Source organism: Alosa pseudoharengus, unplaced genomic scaffold, assembly GCF_046254945.1.
Source record: "Alosa pseudoharengus isolate Yale_2024_CS ecotype anadromous, Long Island Sound unplaced genomic scaffold, YU_APseudo_1.1 YU_APseudo_1.1_scf_15, whole genome shotgun sequence".
NCBI classification, from domain to species: domain Eukaryota; kingdom Metazoa; phylum Chordata; class Actinopteri; order Clupeiformes; family Clupeidae; genus Alosa; species Alosa pseudoharengus.
The window spans coordinates 30,355,311-30,372,336 of NW_027468620.1; the positions used below are offsets into that span (position 1 = coordinate 30,355,311).

A 17,026-nucleotide genomic window follows, 5' to 3' on the forward strand; every position below is an offset into this window, starting at 1 on the left:
GTCTAAGATAACAGGTAGTTTTTAATATCTTTGTATATTCGTTGGATAGGCTATTCTTATTCATTTTCTCAGTTGCATGCATTGGACTCTGTTAATAGCATAGGCTATAGGTTAAATGATGAAACTTGACAAGAGCTGAGACGTTCTGTCCCGCTCGCATATAAAAGTCTCTAGGGCCTATCATATCTTTGATGGTTGACATCTTATTTTAGGAGTCATATGATGCTTTATACTGGGCAAGGCATTCAGCTGCAGCACACGTGCAATTTCCAGTGTCTTCAACTCTCCTGGGAGGTGGATGTGGTCTTTGACGTCACTAGCGTGCGAGACAAATTGTATTCCCCCTTTCTCATACAAGTTCTCGTGAAGCTGTTATCTCGGTGACAGACAGTGGAACAGCCACCGTAATGAAAACTTTGGCTTCTGTTTCAAATCATTCTTTTCGCAAAGGAGAGCAGGTTAAAAATAGCGTGGCTAAATTGGCTGCTCACAATGAGTGTGTGGCAAAGGCGATAATGGGATGCGCGATTAGTCAGCGCACATCTGTGAGTTTTGTCACCAGCAGACGGGCTTGTAAAGTCCATGGATAAAAGGCGCGCACCATGGTGCTGCTTGACTCCAACGGAACCGGAGGCGCACTGAACTCGGAGAGTTGGAGGAGTTCTTTCATGATTGGGGAGCGTTTCATGGACCCCAGCACGGCCAATACCAACATGTTGATCTCAGAGGCTTTGGTACCACGGCTCATCAGCATTGCGCATGAGGCTGGAGAAGCTGTGGTCGCGGCGGCAGCAGCATCGGGGTCCGACGGCGCCCTACCCTCGGGCTCTCCGAGTCTACTTATGGAAATGGCGAATGGCTCGCACTGTGGTGAACAGATTATCAGTCACGGTAAACTGGAGAAGGTCGTGATCGGCATGGTGCTTACTTTACTCACTTTCATCACCATTTGTGGCAATCTTCTAGTGGTAATTTCGGTGTGTTTTGTGAAGAAGTTGCGACAGCCCTCAAACTACTTGATCGTCTCACTGGCGCTGGCAGACCTGGCAGTTGCGCTCGCCGTCATGCCGTTCGTCAGCATCACCGACCTGATAGGTGGCCGGTGGATTTTTGGACAATTTTTCTGTAATGTTTTTATTGCCATGGATGTAATGTGCTGCACCGCGTCCATCATGACACTCTGCGTCATCAGCATAGACAGGTTAGTGCAAAATTGCACATGGTCCTCTACACTTTTTAAGTTGATTTATTTTTTTTTGCATTGTAGGCTACACTCTTAAAACGAATGTGTTGAAAACAACACAACCTGCGTTGTTTTAACACATCTCGATGTCCAGATAGGGACAACACAGTTTATGTTGTTTCTTTTTTTTATTTGTTCCACAATATGTGTTGAAAATAACACAACTTGCGTTTTTTAATCACATTTCTGTGTCCAGATAGGGACAACACATTCATTGTAAGAGTGTATAGTCACGCCAGATATGTTTATGTTATTTCATTCAACGCGCGCGCACACACACACATACACACACACAGGCGTGTAGACAGCACAAAAGCAGACAAGCCAAAAATGTTTAAAATGGTATGACATGAAGACACCAGTGTCCATATTTTCATGTCATACCATTTTATACATTTTATGTATAAGAAAAACACGCATAACTTATTAGAAGACAATAACACAACTAATCTATTAAGAAAGTCATCAGAATGTAATTAATAGTTAGTAGTAATTAATAGTTTAGAGTAGTTTTCTGTCTTTTAGCTCAGCATAAAGATGCATAGGCTATAAGATGTCATCCACCTTAAAAACGCACTCTTTTATTTCAGGTATCTTGGCATCACTAAGCCACTGACGTATCCTGTGAGACAAAGTGGGAGATGTATAGCGAAGATGATCTTCTCCGTGTGGCTGCTCTCCGCATCTATCACTCTGCCCCCACTCTTTGGCTGGGCCCAGAACGTTAACGACGACCGCGTGTGTCTCATCAGCCAGGACTTTGGGTACACCATCTATTCCACGGCGGTAGCGTTCTACATCCCAATGACTGTTATGCTGGTCATGTACCATCGCATCTACCGTGCGGCCAAGCTCAGCGCTGCCAAGCACACCATCACCGGTTTCCCCCGGCCAGGTGAGGAAGAGGAGGGGCCCGACAGAGAGGCAGATGGCGAGGAGCGCAGTGTAGACTGCGTGTCCGTGGCGCTGAAATTGCACCGCGAGGTGGAGGACTGTGCACGCCTGTCTCGCCTTCTGCGCTCGGCCACTGGCAATGACCACAAGAGCATTTCCATCTTCAAGCGGGAGCAGAAGGCGGCGGCCACGCTCGGTATCGTGGTGGGCGCGTTCACCGTTTGCTGGCTGCCATTCTTCCTGCTGTCCACCGCGCGGCCCTTCATCTGCGGCACCGAGTGCAGCTGTGTGCCTCTCTGGGTCGAGCGCACGTTGCTGTGGTTGGGCTATGCCAACTCTCTCATCAACCCTTTCATTTACGCCTTCTTCAACCGCGACCTGCGCACCACCTACCACAACCTCATACGGTGTCGTTACCGCAACATCAACCGTCGCCTGTCTGCTGCAGGCATGCACGAGGCCCTCAAGCTGGTGGAGAGGCCCGACCTGGTGGTTTGAACACCTCGAAGTTCGAACTCGTGCGCGTAGCCTACATCAACAGGCCTTTTGGTGTCCTCAGAACAGTGGGGCCCAGACCTGCTCTTTGAGCCCAAGACTGGATGGAACTGATGGAACTCTTTTTGAACATTCTAACATAACATTCCGTTCCGCAACAATTTAAGGTTCTAAAATTCTATGTTGAATTCATGAACTCAGATATTCTTTAGAACGTTCATTTTCCAACATTCCCGTCACACCGGTGTGACGGTACTCCTTTAAGGGTTAGCAGTGATGAAGATGGCACACAGGCCATGCTCATGGTCAGCGTTGGCCCACCCAACCATGTCATGTACATAAATTATCAAAGAAGGGAATTTTGAGATGAAGCCATGAGAATCCATTATGTGTCCATTTTCCTGTAGCTGAACTGATGTTCCAGTAGTTCAACCAGCATGGTGAACATAACAACACCAAGCTCATGAGTTTGATTCAAGGTCATGCTGGGCCCTGGATAGCCTATGTGCCTGAGACATAGCGTAGGCCTATTCATCTTATGACACTATTCAGATAAAATTGAATTGAAGAGTTTCCCAGGGATAAGCATAAATTAGCCTTGCCCGCCCATCCTAGATCTCCTTTAAGGGAGATTCTAGTCTGATACGCAATAATTCACAAACGTTTCCCTCAGACAAGAAAAATGTCAGGCCAATCAGCGACGAGAGGGGAAGACCAAACCGAAATGTATTGCGATAAACAGTAGCAGCAACACTTCCAAAAAAGAAACAGCTGGAAAAAAGCAGAAATGTATTAACACCAAAGGTAGACCCACAAATTTGTTTCCTGACTGTTGATGCTGTTTATTATCAGTTTGTAAAGTTTAGGCAAAGTAGGAAGTAACGTTAGGAATTTCTGATCAATGTGGTAAGGCTGGAACAGTGATTTCAAAGTTAGTGCCCGTAACAATGCAAGTGTTGGAAAGGAATCCCAATCATGCGTCACCAGACTCTATTCAGTTAATGAATGAGTTTGGAATTTTCCAGGCTAAGCATAAATAGTATAGTGAAAGAAGTTACTTTAATTGGTTAGTTAGTTGCTTTGGATAAAGAGGCCACCAAATGAATACACTGTTGCACTGAGAAAGAGGCACTTAGCCATGTGGCCCAGATTTGTTATTGTCTTGTCATGATGGAGGTAAAGTTTAAACAGTATTGTACAAAATGTGTATGTGGAAGAGTGTTGTGCTATCCAAACACACATTGGTCATAGGAAAAGAGCTCGTAAGGGGCTACCCATATGTGTAATGGTCAACCACCATGCCTTGTCATTTGGTCTATTCAACTCGGTATTTGCTCTCATCTGGATAGAGGAGACAGTCTTGCCAAAACACTCAATTTTCTCCCTCTTATGCCAGCTATATGTGATGACATGGTACTCTTTTCGCTGTCTTTTTCACTCTCATGATTTTGAAAGTTTGCTCTGTTTGCAGTGACCTGGATATTTGGTTTGATGTGTTTTTTCAAATAAAAAACTCTAAGGGAATACATTTGACAGTCTAGATCATTTACTAAACCATGCTTACACTCATTTGTCAAGTGTCAGCATTTAGTTACTTTAATGAATGTGCAAAAGCATATTTACCTGTCCATAGCACTTTGTTCAGAACAGAGCACTTCTCCATTGAAAAAATAGAACCTCTCACCTCTCTCCCCAGCGGTGGTGAGTCTGATGGCCAAGGCGATTCTTCTATTTAGCGTCAAATAGTCAGGGTTAACGGTAGGGCAGCTGGAACCTGATCCCAGATCTGTGTTTGCGATCTGTTTCTCTCTCTCTCTCTCGGGGATGTTTAATAGTCACACTCTTGGATTACCAGTAACCTTTGGAAGGCACTGTGCTGTGCTGTGCTGCCTCTTAAGGGAAGATCCAACATGGTTTGTCAATGGACTTAATGGATTCTTCCTTACACCTTCAGACTTTAACACATGAATGTTTTATATACCCTGCTGACATGTTTTTATTTTATTTTCTTTTTTAAACCATGTATACGGGCACAAGTTAAAATAGACTGTGGTGTGGAGTTTCTTCATGAAGTGTGTCTTTAATTTTGTGAAGTTTTCAGGTTATTTTACAGCATGTCTTATTGTAGTGAAAATGTTTAACTATCAATGAAATTTCAGACTTGATATTTATGTCAATGAATTTTATATATAAGCACCTATCTGTTGTACTGTATCTATTTATGTCCACAAACACAACAATAAACTATTTTCCTTTTAGGTATTGTCTATTGTTCATCATTGTACACACATTTTTTTTTAGGAAAGGTCAAGTGAGTATTAAGTTATGTATTTTTTAACTAAATGACAAATAAATGTCAATCACTATGCACACTAGCCATAATCAGAATAGCAAATAACACAAGCAATCAGCACAGCAATACTATGGCAACGCTACAGTAACCTGAGAGACAGGTTATTGGCTCAGTGTGCCCCCCAAAAAGAGAAATGGCACCAATCTGCAACTCTTCAAGAAAATGAAACAGTACAGGGCTGATGACACCAGTGGGGAAAAGAACACGGATGGGCGTTTGTGTCATTTCACCTCAAAGACTCGGAAGATATGCTAATTATTATACCCCCTCGCTGATGCTAGCCAGAGCCCTGGTGACACCTGGCCAGAAATTGAAGAGACCTCTGAAGATCACCCTCTTTACCCATATAAGGAGATCTGGTATCTTGCGATTTTTCCAATGGGAAAATAACATGGAGATTTTGAATTATCGCACCTGTTAAACTCTCGCAGGGACGAAGAAATGGGAAAGGTCTACACATTTTTTTCCTCTGCCTTCTAGTGGATACTGTGACGTTCAGTACATTAAAACATCAAACATTGATTTGGGTTTACAATGCAACTTGCCATAAGTAGTTAGTTTCAATTAACACCCGGATCTCCTTATATGGTCAAAGAGGGCAGCTTTGAATCCTTTTTGTAGGTGAACTTCAGAGTGCCTAGTGTGAAAGGTGGAGGAAGGGTGGATGGGACTCTGTACCCACAATGCAGTGGGCTTAATTACTTTTTAATAGTCCAGGCACCTTCAGGAACAATGGCAGGCCTAGCTGACTGCTTGGGAGGTTTAAGGGAGCTTCTCCGGGATCCCCGTGCTGGATCTCACACACAGGCCCCAGCCCCACTCAGCCTCAAAGAGGTGAAGGAAGAAATACATTGAGTTTCTTAAGCATTGCCTTGATGAGTTAAGAAATATTTGTATTTTGGCTTTGCAGAGGAGCAGCATTATTTAATTTACCCTATTACATTTTTCAGACATTTCACTTTAAAAGCACATATATTTTCAGCCAAACCTAATAACGAATGAAAAGCAGCTCAACGGCATAGGCGTAGAATATTCCTTTTTGCATGAAATGCTTTTTATAATACTCAGTGTTGAAAGGACCCCTTCCTGCCAGGCTATTCAGCCGTACCTCCTTTCATAGGTGACAGACAAAAAGACAACACATTAAGGGCTACTTTTTATTTGTGTGGCTGAATAAGAACATCCCTGAAATAAATGTCAGAGGACGAATTAACATTGCCTACCTTTGGTTTCTGCAAAGCCACCAAACATTAGGGTGGGGGCTGCCTGAAGGGGTCCTTTGGAAATTAAATGACTGTCTCGTCTCACGTTGCGTATTTTTAGTACATGGAAAATGCATCATAATATGGGCCAACAATTGGCCAATATATTGGAGACTTTTTTTCTGAGAAGTGAATAACAAAGTTTACTGTTTCCAATAATCTCTTTTGGTTATTATTTACGGCACTAGAGACTCCACTGTTAATGTGAGTGATTTAATTTATTTGTCTGGATTACTAATCTTAATTGCCACTCGCAGACGTGCAACACCCAAGACAGCCCACTGAAAACAACCTCAGACTCTCAAACCTCAAACTTTTGGATCGTGCCATCCATAAATTATGATGATTTGGCATAATTCTACCAACTTGAGTCTTTTCTCCACTCACATCCTCCATTTTGAGTGTGTAATGTGCTCCTCTGGGTTGATTAGCGGACATTCAGTCTGTGGTTTTGCTAAATCGTTGAGCAGCCAACCCGTCTGTCTGAACACTACTGCTTTTCCTCTTGCCCTTCTATGACACCTGTTATTGTAAACTGCCACTGTGGAGACCCGCTTGCCAGGTGTCATTAAAAGAAATCACGGCTATTCAGACCGAGATGCCTGATGTTCATGCAGATATCCATTCCCCACCACACTCATTTGTCATTTTTCTTCATTAAAGGGATATTCCACCATTTGGGATTTACGCTTTACGCTTTGCGCACCTCCCCTCGAGTTAAACAATGGATTTTTACCTTTCTCCAGTTCATCCAGCCGTTCTGTATCACGCCATCCGGCGTAATAATCTGCTGCAGCTCAAACTTGTTGCTGGAAGTTACCATAGACAGTAAAAGACATGGACAGAGTCATATCGCAAACGTCAGTCTAGACCGTTTCCTATTGGTCGACGAGGCTTTCTGCGCAGGCTCAGGGGACGTAGATGTAACGTAGGCACGTAGTCTGACTCGTGTAACTCTTGTGATAGCTGCACCGAGAGATTGGGTATGTAGCCCCTTACTTTGTTACCACCACGTCTACATTTATTTTTCTTAAATGTCTTAGTTGTTCGTAGATAAATGTTTGCTCCTGTGTGACGCTTTCACCCGCTCTGGTCGCATGCTCATTACGTAAATTACGTCACGTTAGCATTGATTTTGGGAAAAAGTTTATTACTCAACCGGTAAGTCAGTTACAAGGTTATGACGCCAATCACACAATGTTGTATTACTCCGAAAATAGAAAAAGTTCATATAAAGGCTTAAAACGCTTCAGCTGTAATGCTATTTGATGTCAAAGTGGCACCAAATTGAATGGGGTTCAATGGGATGGCTAGGTGGAACTGGTCTACTATTTAGCCTCAGATCCGCCATAGTGTCTACGCTCTCCGAATGTTCGCCTGCCCCCTTGGAAGTTACAACCTACGGGGACTATTTTCAGGTGCTGCATGATATCATTGTGCTGCTGCGCCGATGGTACCTTCGCAACGTTCCTTGATTATTACGCCAGAATGAGAGTATAGTTCCATGTCAAACCAGCCTAGAAAATCGCCATGTTTAATTTTCTGTTTAAGGATGACTAAGGAAAATGCTCTGTATAATATACAAATACTGTATGCCAATAATTACATTACAACCATAAAGGCCAAGCCTCATCTCACCCTCTTCAAACCACCTATTTGATAAAAAATCTCATTACGACCCAGTGATTAACTGCATGTATTTTATGTTACCAATATCAAAACGTGAAAATGAAAATTTTATTCTCTTATCCTGGTGCCGGGTGCTGTTGTCTTCCATGTCTGACCAGGGCTTTCTGGGTTCCACCAGGTGATGTTTTTTTACTCAAAACAGGCACTCACCATCCACATAACAGTATGGCAATAAGGGTCTTCAGCCAGCAGTTTTGTGGATGGCCTAGCATCATAGACTGAGATGTGCAGTATCTCTAGGCATGATGGATTATAGAATGTATTAAAATGGAACCAGAGTGCAATTATTGCAATGCTCCATAATGAAGTAGGTCCCTCCTGTGCAGAATCAATGACAGCGAACAGTTCATTTATTTGTTTTGACATTGAGGATGGCTAGAACATAACCTCCACCCACACAGCACTGTTAAGAGCCTACAGGACAAAGACAGGAACAGTTAGAAGGTAGAGGAAAATATGCCAGTGTGGCACACCTGCACACACAGACACACACACACACACACCTGCACACACACAGACACACACACACACACACACAAACACACACACACACACACACACACACACACACACACACACACACACACACACACACACACACACACACAGTTGTGGAGTTACAGTGGGAAATGAGATGCCAGTGTGGCACACATGTGCTGTTGTGCCAGATGCCAGCTGCGAGCTGACAGACACATACACACCCAAACACACCTGTTGAACATTCTAACATCACCCAGGAGACCCAACAATTCAAATAAGGAGACAAGCCAGGGTCACGTTTGACGGCCCATCTGAGATTTGTTTGTGGCAGCTGAGGGCAGAAACACCACTCCAAAGCCCTGTGATGCAGATTGCTATATTTGTCTGGTCTGATGATTCAGCAAATCATCTAAGAGATTTAAACAGTTTGCTCCTAAAATGCTGCCGTTTCCCAGAGAAATCCATCTGCTACACTCCTGCTGAGGAGATTTTCCTCTGCTGTTGTTGATGTTGATCAAAGCAAATGCCCTGCTGTTAAAAGTGCACCTGAAACCAGACGTGATGGGCAGGGAGGGGCCAACTGACCTCACAGCCACATTTGAACTGCTCCCTAGAGGTAGTCTTCCACCTGAACTGACCTTAGCAAAACTCTGCCCCCCCCCCTCCCAAATCCAAATCCTTTAAAGCCCCAATGTCCTCCAACAGAGGGATGTTGAACCAGTGTTCAACATCACCTCCTTTCCCCAGTTCAGCTTATAATCTATCTACTTACTTATACTCAATTTCATAATTTTCAATCTAATTAAATGTTATTGTTATTAATTTATGTTATACCACAAACATTAGACGTTGTTTTAAAATACTTAACACTCGTCTGTCTCCGTTTGAGGGTGGCAAAGAAAGTTTTTTTTATACCGGAAATGTTCAATGACAAAGTATTATATCATATTCCATTACTGTGCAGAGCCTCCAGCCTTGGTTGAGGGCCTCTGTAGGGAGAGAGTGTTGGGTTGTGTGTATAACCGCCACACACACACACACACACACACACACACACACACACACACACACATGTATAACTGCCACCACCACAGAATGACCGACCAGCTGGAGCAGTTACCCTTGTTTTCCTTTCTTCTCCATATTTTCTATTTTTCCTCTTTTCTGTTTTTTATTCTTTCAAATCACATATGACAATATTGTGAAAGGATTAGCCAGTGTACTTTGTGAAAGTTGCTGCGGGTCTCTCGCGGTAACTTTAACGATTCATAAAAGAGCTTTACAGCTGAGCCATGTTGCAGTAATGTTACATGGAAGTTTAAAGAGAGTCATTTGTTCAAAATCAACATAACGCTGGCTAGCACATGAAAGGAACTGATATAACGTCAAGGCCCTTGCTGCATCAGCAGCTGCGACATTTAAATGTGGATCTAGAGGCCTGTGATCTAAACAGGGTTGGGTGTATTTATTTGCGTTTGGCAAAAACAATTTCATGCAGGACTCAGTGATGCGGGTGGCTTATTGCGGCTGAAGTTCGTATGCACAACTCGGGAGAGACGTCATGGTTTTCCCTGCATGGAAATTAACATGGGGCCTCTCACCCAAATGGCTTTGCCAATGTGATCTATGGCAGAAGAGTTTGGCGGTGTTCGCGGCAGCACTAAGCAATCAGAGGTGATCACATGCTGCACAGGGGAAGTAGCAGCACAGAGAGGGCCAGCAGTGGCCAGTGTGTGTGAGTGTGTGTGTGTGTGTGTGAGTGTGTGTGTGTGTGTGTGTGTGTGTGTGTGTGTGTGAGTGTGTGAGTGTGTGTGTGTGTGAGTGTGTGTGTGTGTGTGTGTGTGTGTGTGTGTGTGTGTGTGTGTGTGTGAGTGTGTGTGTGTGTGTGTGAGTGTGTGAGTGTGTGAGTGTGTGTGTGTGTGTGTGTGTGTGTGTGTGTGTGTGTGTGTGTGTGAGTGTGTGTGTGTGTGTGTGTGTGTGTGTGTGTGTGAGTGTGTGTGTGTGTGTGTGTGTGTGTGTGTGTGTGTGTGTGTGTGTGTGTGTGTGAGAGAGAGAGATGGAGAGAGAGAGAACCAGTAGTGTCCTGTCTGATGATCTGGCATCTCTCCTTCATTCTGTAAGGGGATTAGAAAGGGCTGCAGGCTCCGGTGGCTACTCCAATCCACACCATGGCGGCCAGCGCACATGCACACACACACACACACACACACACACACACAAACTACATCGCGCACGCGTGCACACGCGCACACACACACACACACACACAACACACACACAACACACACACACACACACACACACACACACAAACAACATGCATCACACATGCACCCCCTGCCCCCCCCTCCCCCCCCCCACACACAGACATACACTCACACATGCACACACTTTCATACACAAACACACACACAGACACACACACAAACACCAGGCACATAGTCACACTAACCCTCATCTGACAGCAACCCAATGCTACCACAAACGGAAGATGCAGAAATGAGAGGAGAGAAAGCAGAGGAAGAGTAGGATTGAAATCTGATCTAGAGAAGTAGAGAGAAAGAAAGAGAGAAAGAGAGAAAGAGAGAGAGAGAGAGGGAGGGGGGAAGTAGAGAGAAAGAGAGATAAATGTCTGAAGGACATTCAGGGCCTACAAGGCAACAGAAGTACCCAGGGGAGAGAGATGAGGAAAATAAGTCAATACCAAATCAGAAAGATGCTATTTCAGATATCACTGACCAGTGCAGGCTTGCGACAGATGTAATATCATACCAGTGTTATTAAATAACATCCTTACCCCTGGAATCTGATAGGTGACTACCGTATATGACTGGGTGTCATATCAAAACTGTGAAGAAGAAAGATTATTCACAACCTAATGCATGATGTTGCATACATTATGGATTGACAAGAGAAGGCATTGTTATGTAATAATTTGGTTCAATTATGCAGTGATTAATAGATGTTAACCATTTTGCATTGGCATATGTAATTACTTCATGAGTTTGCTTGTGTGTGTGTGTGTGTGTGGGTGCGCACACTTTACTGCAGCCATTTAGTCTGATGGTCTGACAGGTGCTATTTACAACCTAGTGCATGATATATCACATCCATTATGGTTTTATAGGAGAAGGTGTGGTTATGTAATCGTTTTGTTCTACTAAGCGGTAATGAATAGATATCAGCCATTTTGCATTGCCATTGTGGAATTTCTGAATTGCTTGCATTTATATGTGCACTGTCTGTGCTGTTTGTATGTGAGGTGTTTTGTCTGGTCACTGTCGGAAGCACGCACGCACGCACTCAGATGTGTGTTCTGGATCATTACATGACAGCAGTATTATTCCCTGTCGTGCAATTCTGCTCCATGTTACTGATATGATTATAGAATGCCATTTCTCATCGTTAGTTTTTTTCCCTCGTCATGTACATTGCAAATCTGATTAGAGGACTGGCTTCTTCCTCATCTCACATCAATCATATTACATATCGGGGAAAAGAACAGAGGGACAAGTGACACACACACACACACACACACATACTCTCAAAAGGTAGACAAATAGGTTGTGTAGGGTCACTCAACATGCAATATGATATGATTAATTCACTCTTTTATATTATACTCTTTATAATAATTGCATTGAGTTAGGCGTACTTTGTTAATACAATCATAATGGTTAAGAAGAATCCAAGAGTCAAAATTACACAATAGTTTCATCACGCCCTGACAACTGCCTCTGAAAATCAGGCAAGCTCTTTTAACTTTTTAATTAAAACGTGTCTATGATTAAACATTGATTAGCACAATTCAATATGCAAACATGACGAAAATGTTTTTGTTATGCAATCGTGTGTATTTTGTCAATACAGTATGGCTACACATTATTATCTAGAATGGGAGGGCTGCAACATTTTAACCCTCTCCTGTATGAACAAGGCATGCACATGCACACGCACACATATATACGTACATATACATGCACGCATGCAGGCACACACACGCCCTCACATGCATGCATGTACGTACGTATGCATGCGCGTACGCAGACACAAGCATACACACATCCTCACACATGCATGCACACACGCACACACACACACATAGCAACAGTGGATATGAAATTCATATGCTGCCAAAATACAGTCTCTCATCCGACGTGCCAAACAGATTAATTTAATTAGTAATGATTTAATGTAATGATGATGATGAGGAGGAGGATGTCCCAGGGCCTTTTTGCCTTCTGCTTGATGAAGCCTTTAAGCTTCTAACCCTCTGGTGTTGCTGCATAGATAACAATCTGCGCTGTTTCAGGCACTTCACTCTGGAGCTCTCTCACATTATAAAGACAGACTGAATCACAGTCAGTAAAAGCATGAACCTCAAGCCCACTCTTAAATCAGGTCTGTCATCAGTGTCCCCACATCAAGGTTCCCCTTTCACAACAGATCGCTCTTCCTTCTGACGGGTCTTTTCTACATGGCCGTCTCTTTGTTTTCTTCTTCTCCAAAAGCCTTTTCGTATTTCCATTTACGCTCCCACCCCACTCCGCTTTCAGACCCGCCGCGACCATTAACACAATGCGATGATGGAGGCTATTTCACCGCTCCTGTGGTGACAGCTTTATTGTCACGTTGCATGTTCATCAGACAACCTCCCTTGCTTGTGTCTCTTAAACTGTCAGTCTGCCAGAGAAGGGCGCTACAGAGACAGAGAGCGCTTTTCTTCCCCACCTATTTCAAAGGATTGGAGAACCTACAGTATGGGTGATTGAGCTGCTCTCTTGTACTGGTGCAGCGGTAGTTGCTCAGGAGTCCATAGGTAGGTAAACAGTACTGAACAGAAGTATAGGAAGGAAAAAAATGAACACTGTCCAGGAAATAATAATACTAAAAAATGGCCTGTCTTAGATTTGACTACTTAATGATAGGCTAACAGAACTTAGAAAAACATTCACTCTAGGTGACCAAAGCTGGTAAGGTCTGACAAAAACATAGAAAGTAAAAGAGGGAAACAGGATATCATAGCCAGTGTTCACACTGCAACCTCAGGGCACAGTGAACTCAGTCTTTCAAGAGAAAGTCATTTCTAAACTGAACCGACAATGCCAATATGCTTCTGAGGCAAAGCTTAATGGCATTAGCCATGCAGCTTAACAACCAGCCTTCAGGAGCCCTATTAGAATGGTTACTGCTGGGGTACATTCATATTTGCAGAATGGTTCTGTCTAGACCCTGATCAAACCAGCCTTAATGTCATTTTTCCACCCCTTACTCTTCAGTGTAAGATTTTAGTACTGCTGTTCTTGACCATTGCTGATGAAAAGAATGGGATTTGTTATCAGATCGAGATATCCATGTGTTTAGTTAATCCGTCACACATCCAACTCTTCACCATGGAATAATTCCAGTGATTTATTCTTTATTGTACAAGAATAGACATATTCAAAGTCTTAGGTTTCCCCTAGAGGCTTTGTAAAAGGCTTCAAAAGATCCTTTGACCTAAACATTCCCTTGTATATCACCCGATTGAACTTCGACCCTCCTGTCTGTAGCATTAAGCTGCTACCCATAAAAATGAATTTCCATATGTGGTTTTTATTGAGTGACCTTCAGAAAATGCAATATAACCAACAAAAATAGCCTTTACGCGTCTGCCGATTTCACTTCTCTCTTGTGCCCACTTCTCGTATGCTTCACAGAGCGTGGCCAATGAAGAGAAACTCCGGCATCAACAACACAACTCCATCCACCATCCGCCCTGCACCAGTGCAGGTCAGTAAACTTATTGCATACAACAAACTTAACTGTCATTCTCAGCATTACTCCAGGATAGTGAGTGTCATTGAAATGGTTCAAAGCAACAGTAGGTGATGTGGTGACTGATACATGTATTATCTGACTTTACATGGTTGGAGTGTTCCCTGCAAATTTTGTATCTGTTAAGACCTTCAAGCTGTCTTGACCAGGAATGTGAGGATGTTGCACTATGGACACTGGCAGAGTACATTGATGAATGAACTCTTTGATGAGATGCACATTTAGGAACTGCTGCTGTTAATCATGTTAGACTCCTTCAGTTATGAACTCGGCCTGTTATACGACAATGTGGGACACATGTTCACTTCGATGGGCCCTGAGAGTCCGTGGACCAAGTTGCATTTTACTGTAAAACTAACACAATTATATTACAACAACTGCATCTGCTTTAATTGGGGTGACGGAAATGTATTGTTTTTGTTGTTATTTCTATTAAATCCCCTTTAAAACTGGAGCACAGTAATTAAATCTTTGAGGTCCCAGAACAAAAGCGCCATCAAGGCCAGCTGGCAGGCCATAAGCTGGGAGGGAAAATTGGCCTTTTGTCTTTTTTTTTTTTTTTTCACGAGAATGAAATTAGACCGCAGTGGCACTAATTGTGCCTGTCTAGTTCATTGCTTACTCCAGCTTGGGCCGTGTAAATGTCCTGAAAGCCAAACGCCTGCTTGTGGATGTGATGTTGTTTGGGTCCTTAGGTCATGACATGAGATGTCCTGGGTCAGATGGATGCTGCTGGGCAGACCTCTGCAGGGTGCATGAGACAAACGTTCCGTCTGTGAAATGAGTGAGGATAAAAACATGTCTGACTAATCTTCTCAGTCAGAGCGATTCTCCCTCCATTTATGAAACACTCACAAAATACAGACTTACAGTATCTGAGGTTTAAATGACAGACATAAAAATACCTGTGTGAGTATTACAAATGGCATTTTTCTTATGAAAACGCTGGGTTTATTCTTTTGCTTTTGTGCAAACTGCATAACACATACACAGATGATGTACAATTAGCAGCTTCCTCCACTTCACTTCTCCAGTTAAGGTTCCTGCATGAAGGGACGCTCTACTCCACATTATAATGTAAACACAGATTTTAACAACATGAAAAATCCAGTATAGTTACTTATTATGACCGCCGCGCAGCGAAGCGGCGGTCATATAGGTTTAGTCAGATTTTATTTTTATTTTTTATTTTTTTTACATTTTTTCAAATTTCCGTCAAGGATTCCCGGGACACTGGAAGACTGGGGTACACGAAACTTGGTGGGCATGTAACCCCACATGGATAGCATGGAACCATCGTTTTTCGTTTTGATCTGTAGCCCCCCCGCTGGACTGGACCCCCCGAAAGGAGGGTAGGGCAGACACAGTTTTCTGTGAATATCTCGAGAACCGTAGGGTTTAGGAGGACCATTTTTTTTTTGTATGTTGATCTCAAGGGGCCATGTCAACCCATTCCATAACCATGAGGTGTTGTAATCGAAGGTATCTGTGACCTAACATAGTCAAAACTGCACGAAATTGGAAGTGTAGGATCATTATGACACCCTCTGTATGCACGCCAAGTTTTGTGGAATTCCGTTCATGGGGAGCCACACAATAAATTAATTTATGTTACTATACACCAACTGGCCTGTAGGTGGCCGGAGACAGTTTTCTGTGAATATCTCGAGAACCGTAGGGCCTAGGAGGTCCACCTTTTTTATGTATGTTGGTCTTAAGGGGGCATGTCAACCCATCCCATTACCACTTATTTCATGTATAGCGCCACCTAGTTAAAAATTAAAAAGCAAAAAATGAGGTGTTTTCATCACAATATCTCTGGCTGACAAGGTCAAAACTGCACGAAATTAAAAGTGTAGGATCATTATGACACCCTCCGAATGCATGCCAAGTTTTGTGTACTTTCGTTCATTGGGGGCCTTACAATAAAATAATTTATGTGTACATTTAGTGACGTACACCAACAAGGATTCCTGGGACACTGAAAGACCGGGGTACACAAAACTTGGTGGGTATGTACCCCCACATGGATAGCATGGAACCGTCATTTTTCGTTTTGATCTGTAGCCCCCCCGCTGGACTGGACCCCCCGAAAGGAGGGTAGGGCAGACACAGTTCTCTGTGAATATCTTGAGAACTGTAGGGCCTAGGATGACCATTTCTTTCCGTATGTTTGGCTCCAGGGGTCATGTTAACCCATTTCATGTGCACACATGTGCACAAACAGATACACACACACACACATACATTCACAGTAATCATACGTATGACACATACTCACACAGTAGACATATGTACGTTGCATGCACAGGCACATACGCAGGCACACAAACAAGCATGCACACACACACACACACACACACACACACACACACACACACACACACACACACACACACACACACACACACACACACACACACACACACACACACACACCCACACCCACACCCACACACATAACATAAACATAACACAAACAATCAAGAATTTCTCAGAATTATGAACAGGCAAGATGGAGGTGGGGTTGTATAAAATGAATTTTACATGTGAAATCTATGAACTAATCATGTTTTGGTACTTGTTGTCTAGCAGATACCAGTGAGAATTGAGTGTGGATAATGCAATTTAGTGAGACAGTTAGAATCATATAGGCCTTTCAGCGTGATTTCTTTTTGTGGAAAAAATGTGCTGGACTGGGCGGCGGTCATATTTTGTACCGCTCTGCGGTACATCTAATATTAACTACAAACTGTAAGTTAACTTGAGCTCTAGTTAAATTAAGCATGGCTT

General features: G+C 43.2%; 1 protein-coding gene across 1 annotated transcript; it reads left to right on the forward strand.

The window, feature by feature from the left end:
• Positions 1-602: 602 nt before the first annotated feature.
• Positions 603-2,635, forward strand: htr7a (5-hydroxytryptamine (serotonin) receptor 7a). The gene is made up of 2 exons (XM_076285137.1): positions 603-1,201; positions 1,834-2,635. The coding sequence occupies exons 1-2, from the start codon at positions 603-605 to the stop codon at positions 2,633-2,635; spliced, it is 1,401 nt and encodes a 466-aa protein (XP_076141252.1).
• Positions 2,636-17,026: the final 14,391 nt, after the last annotated feature.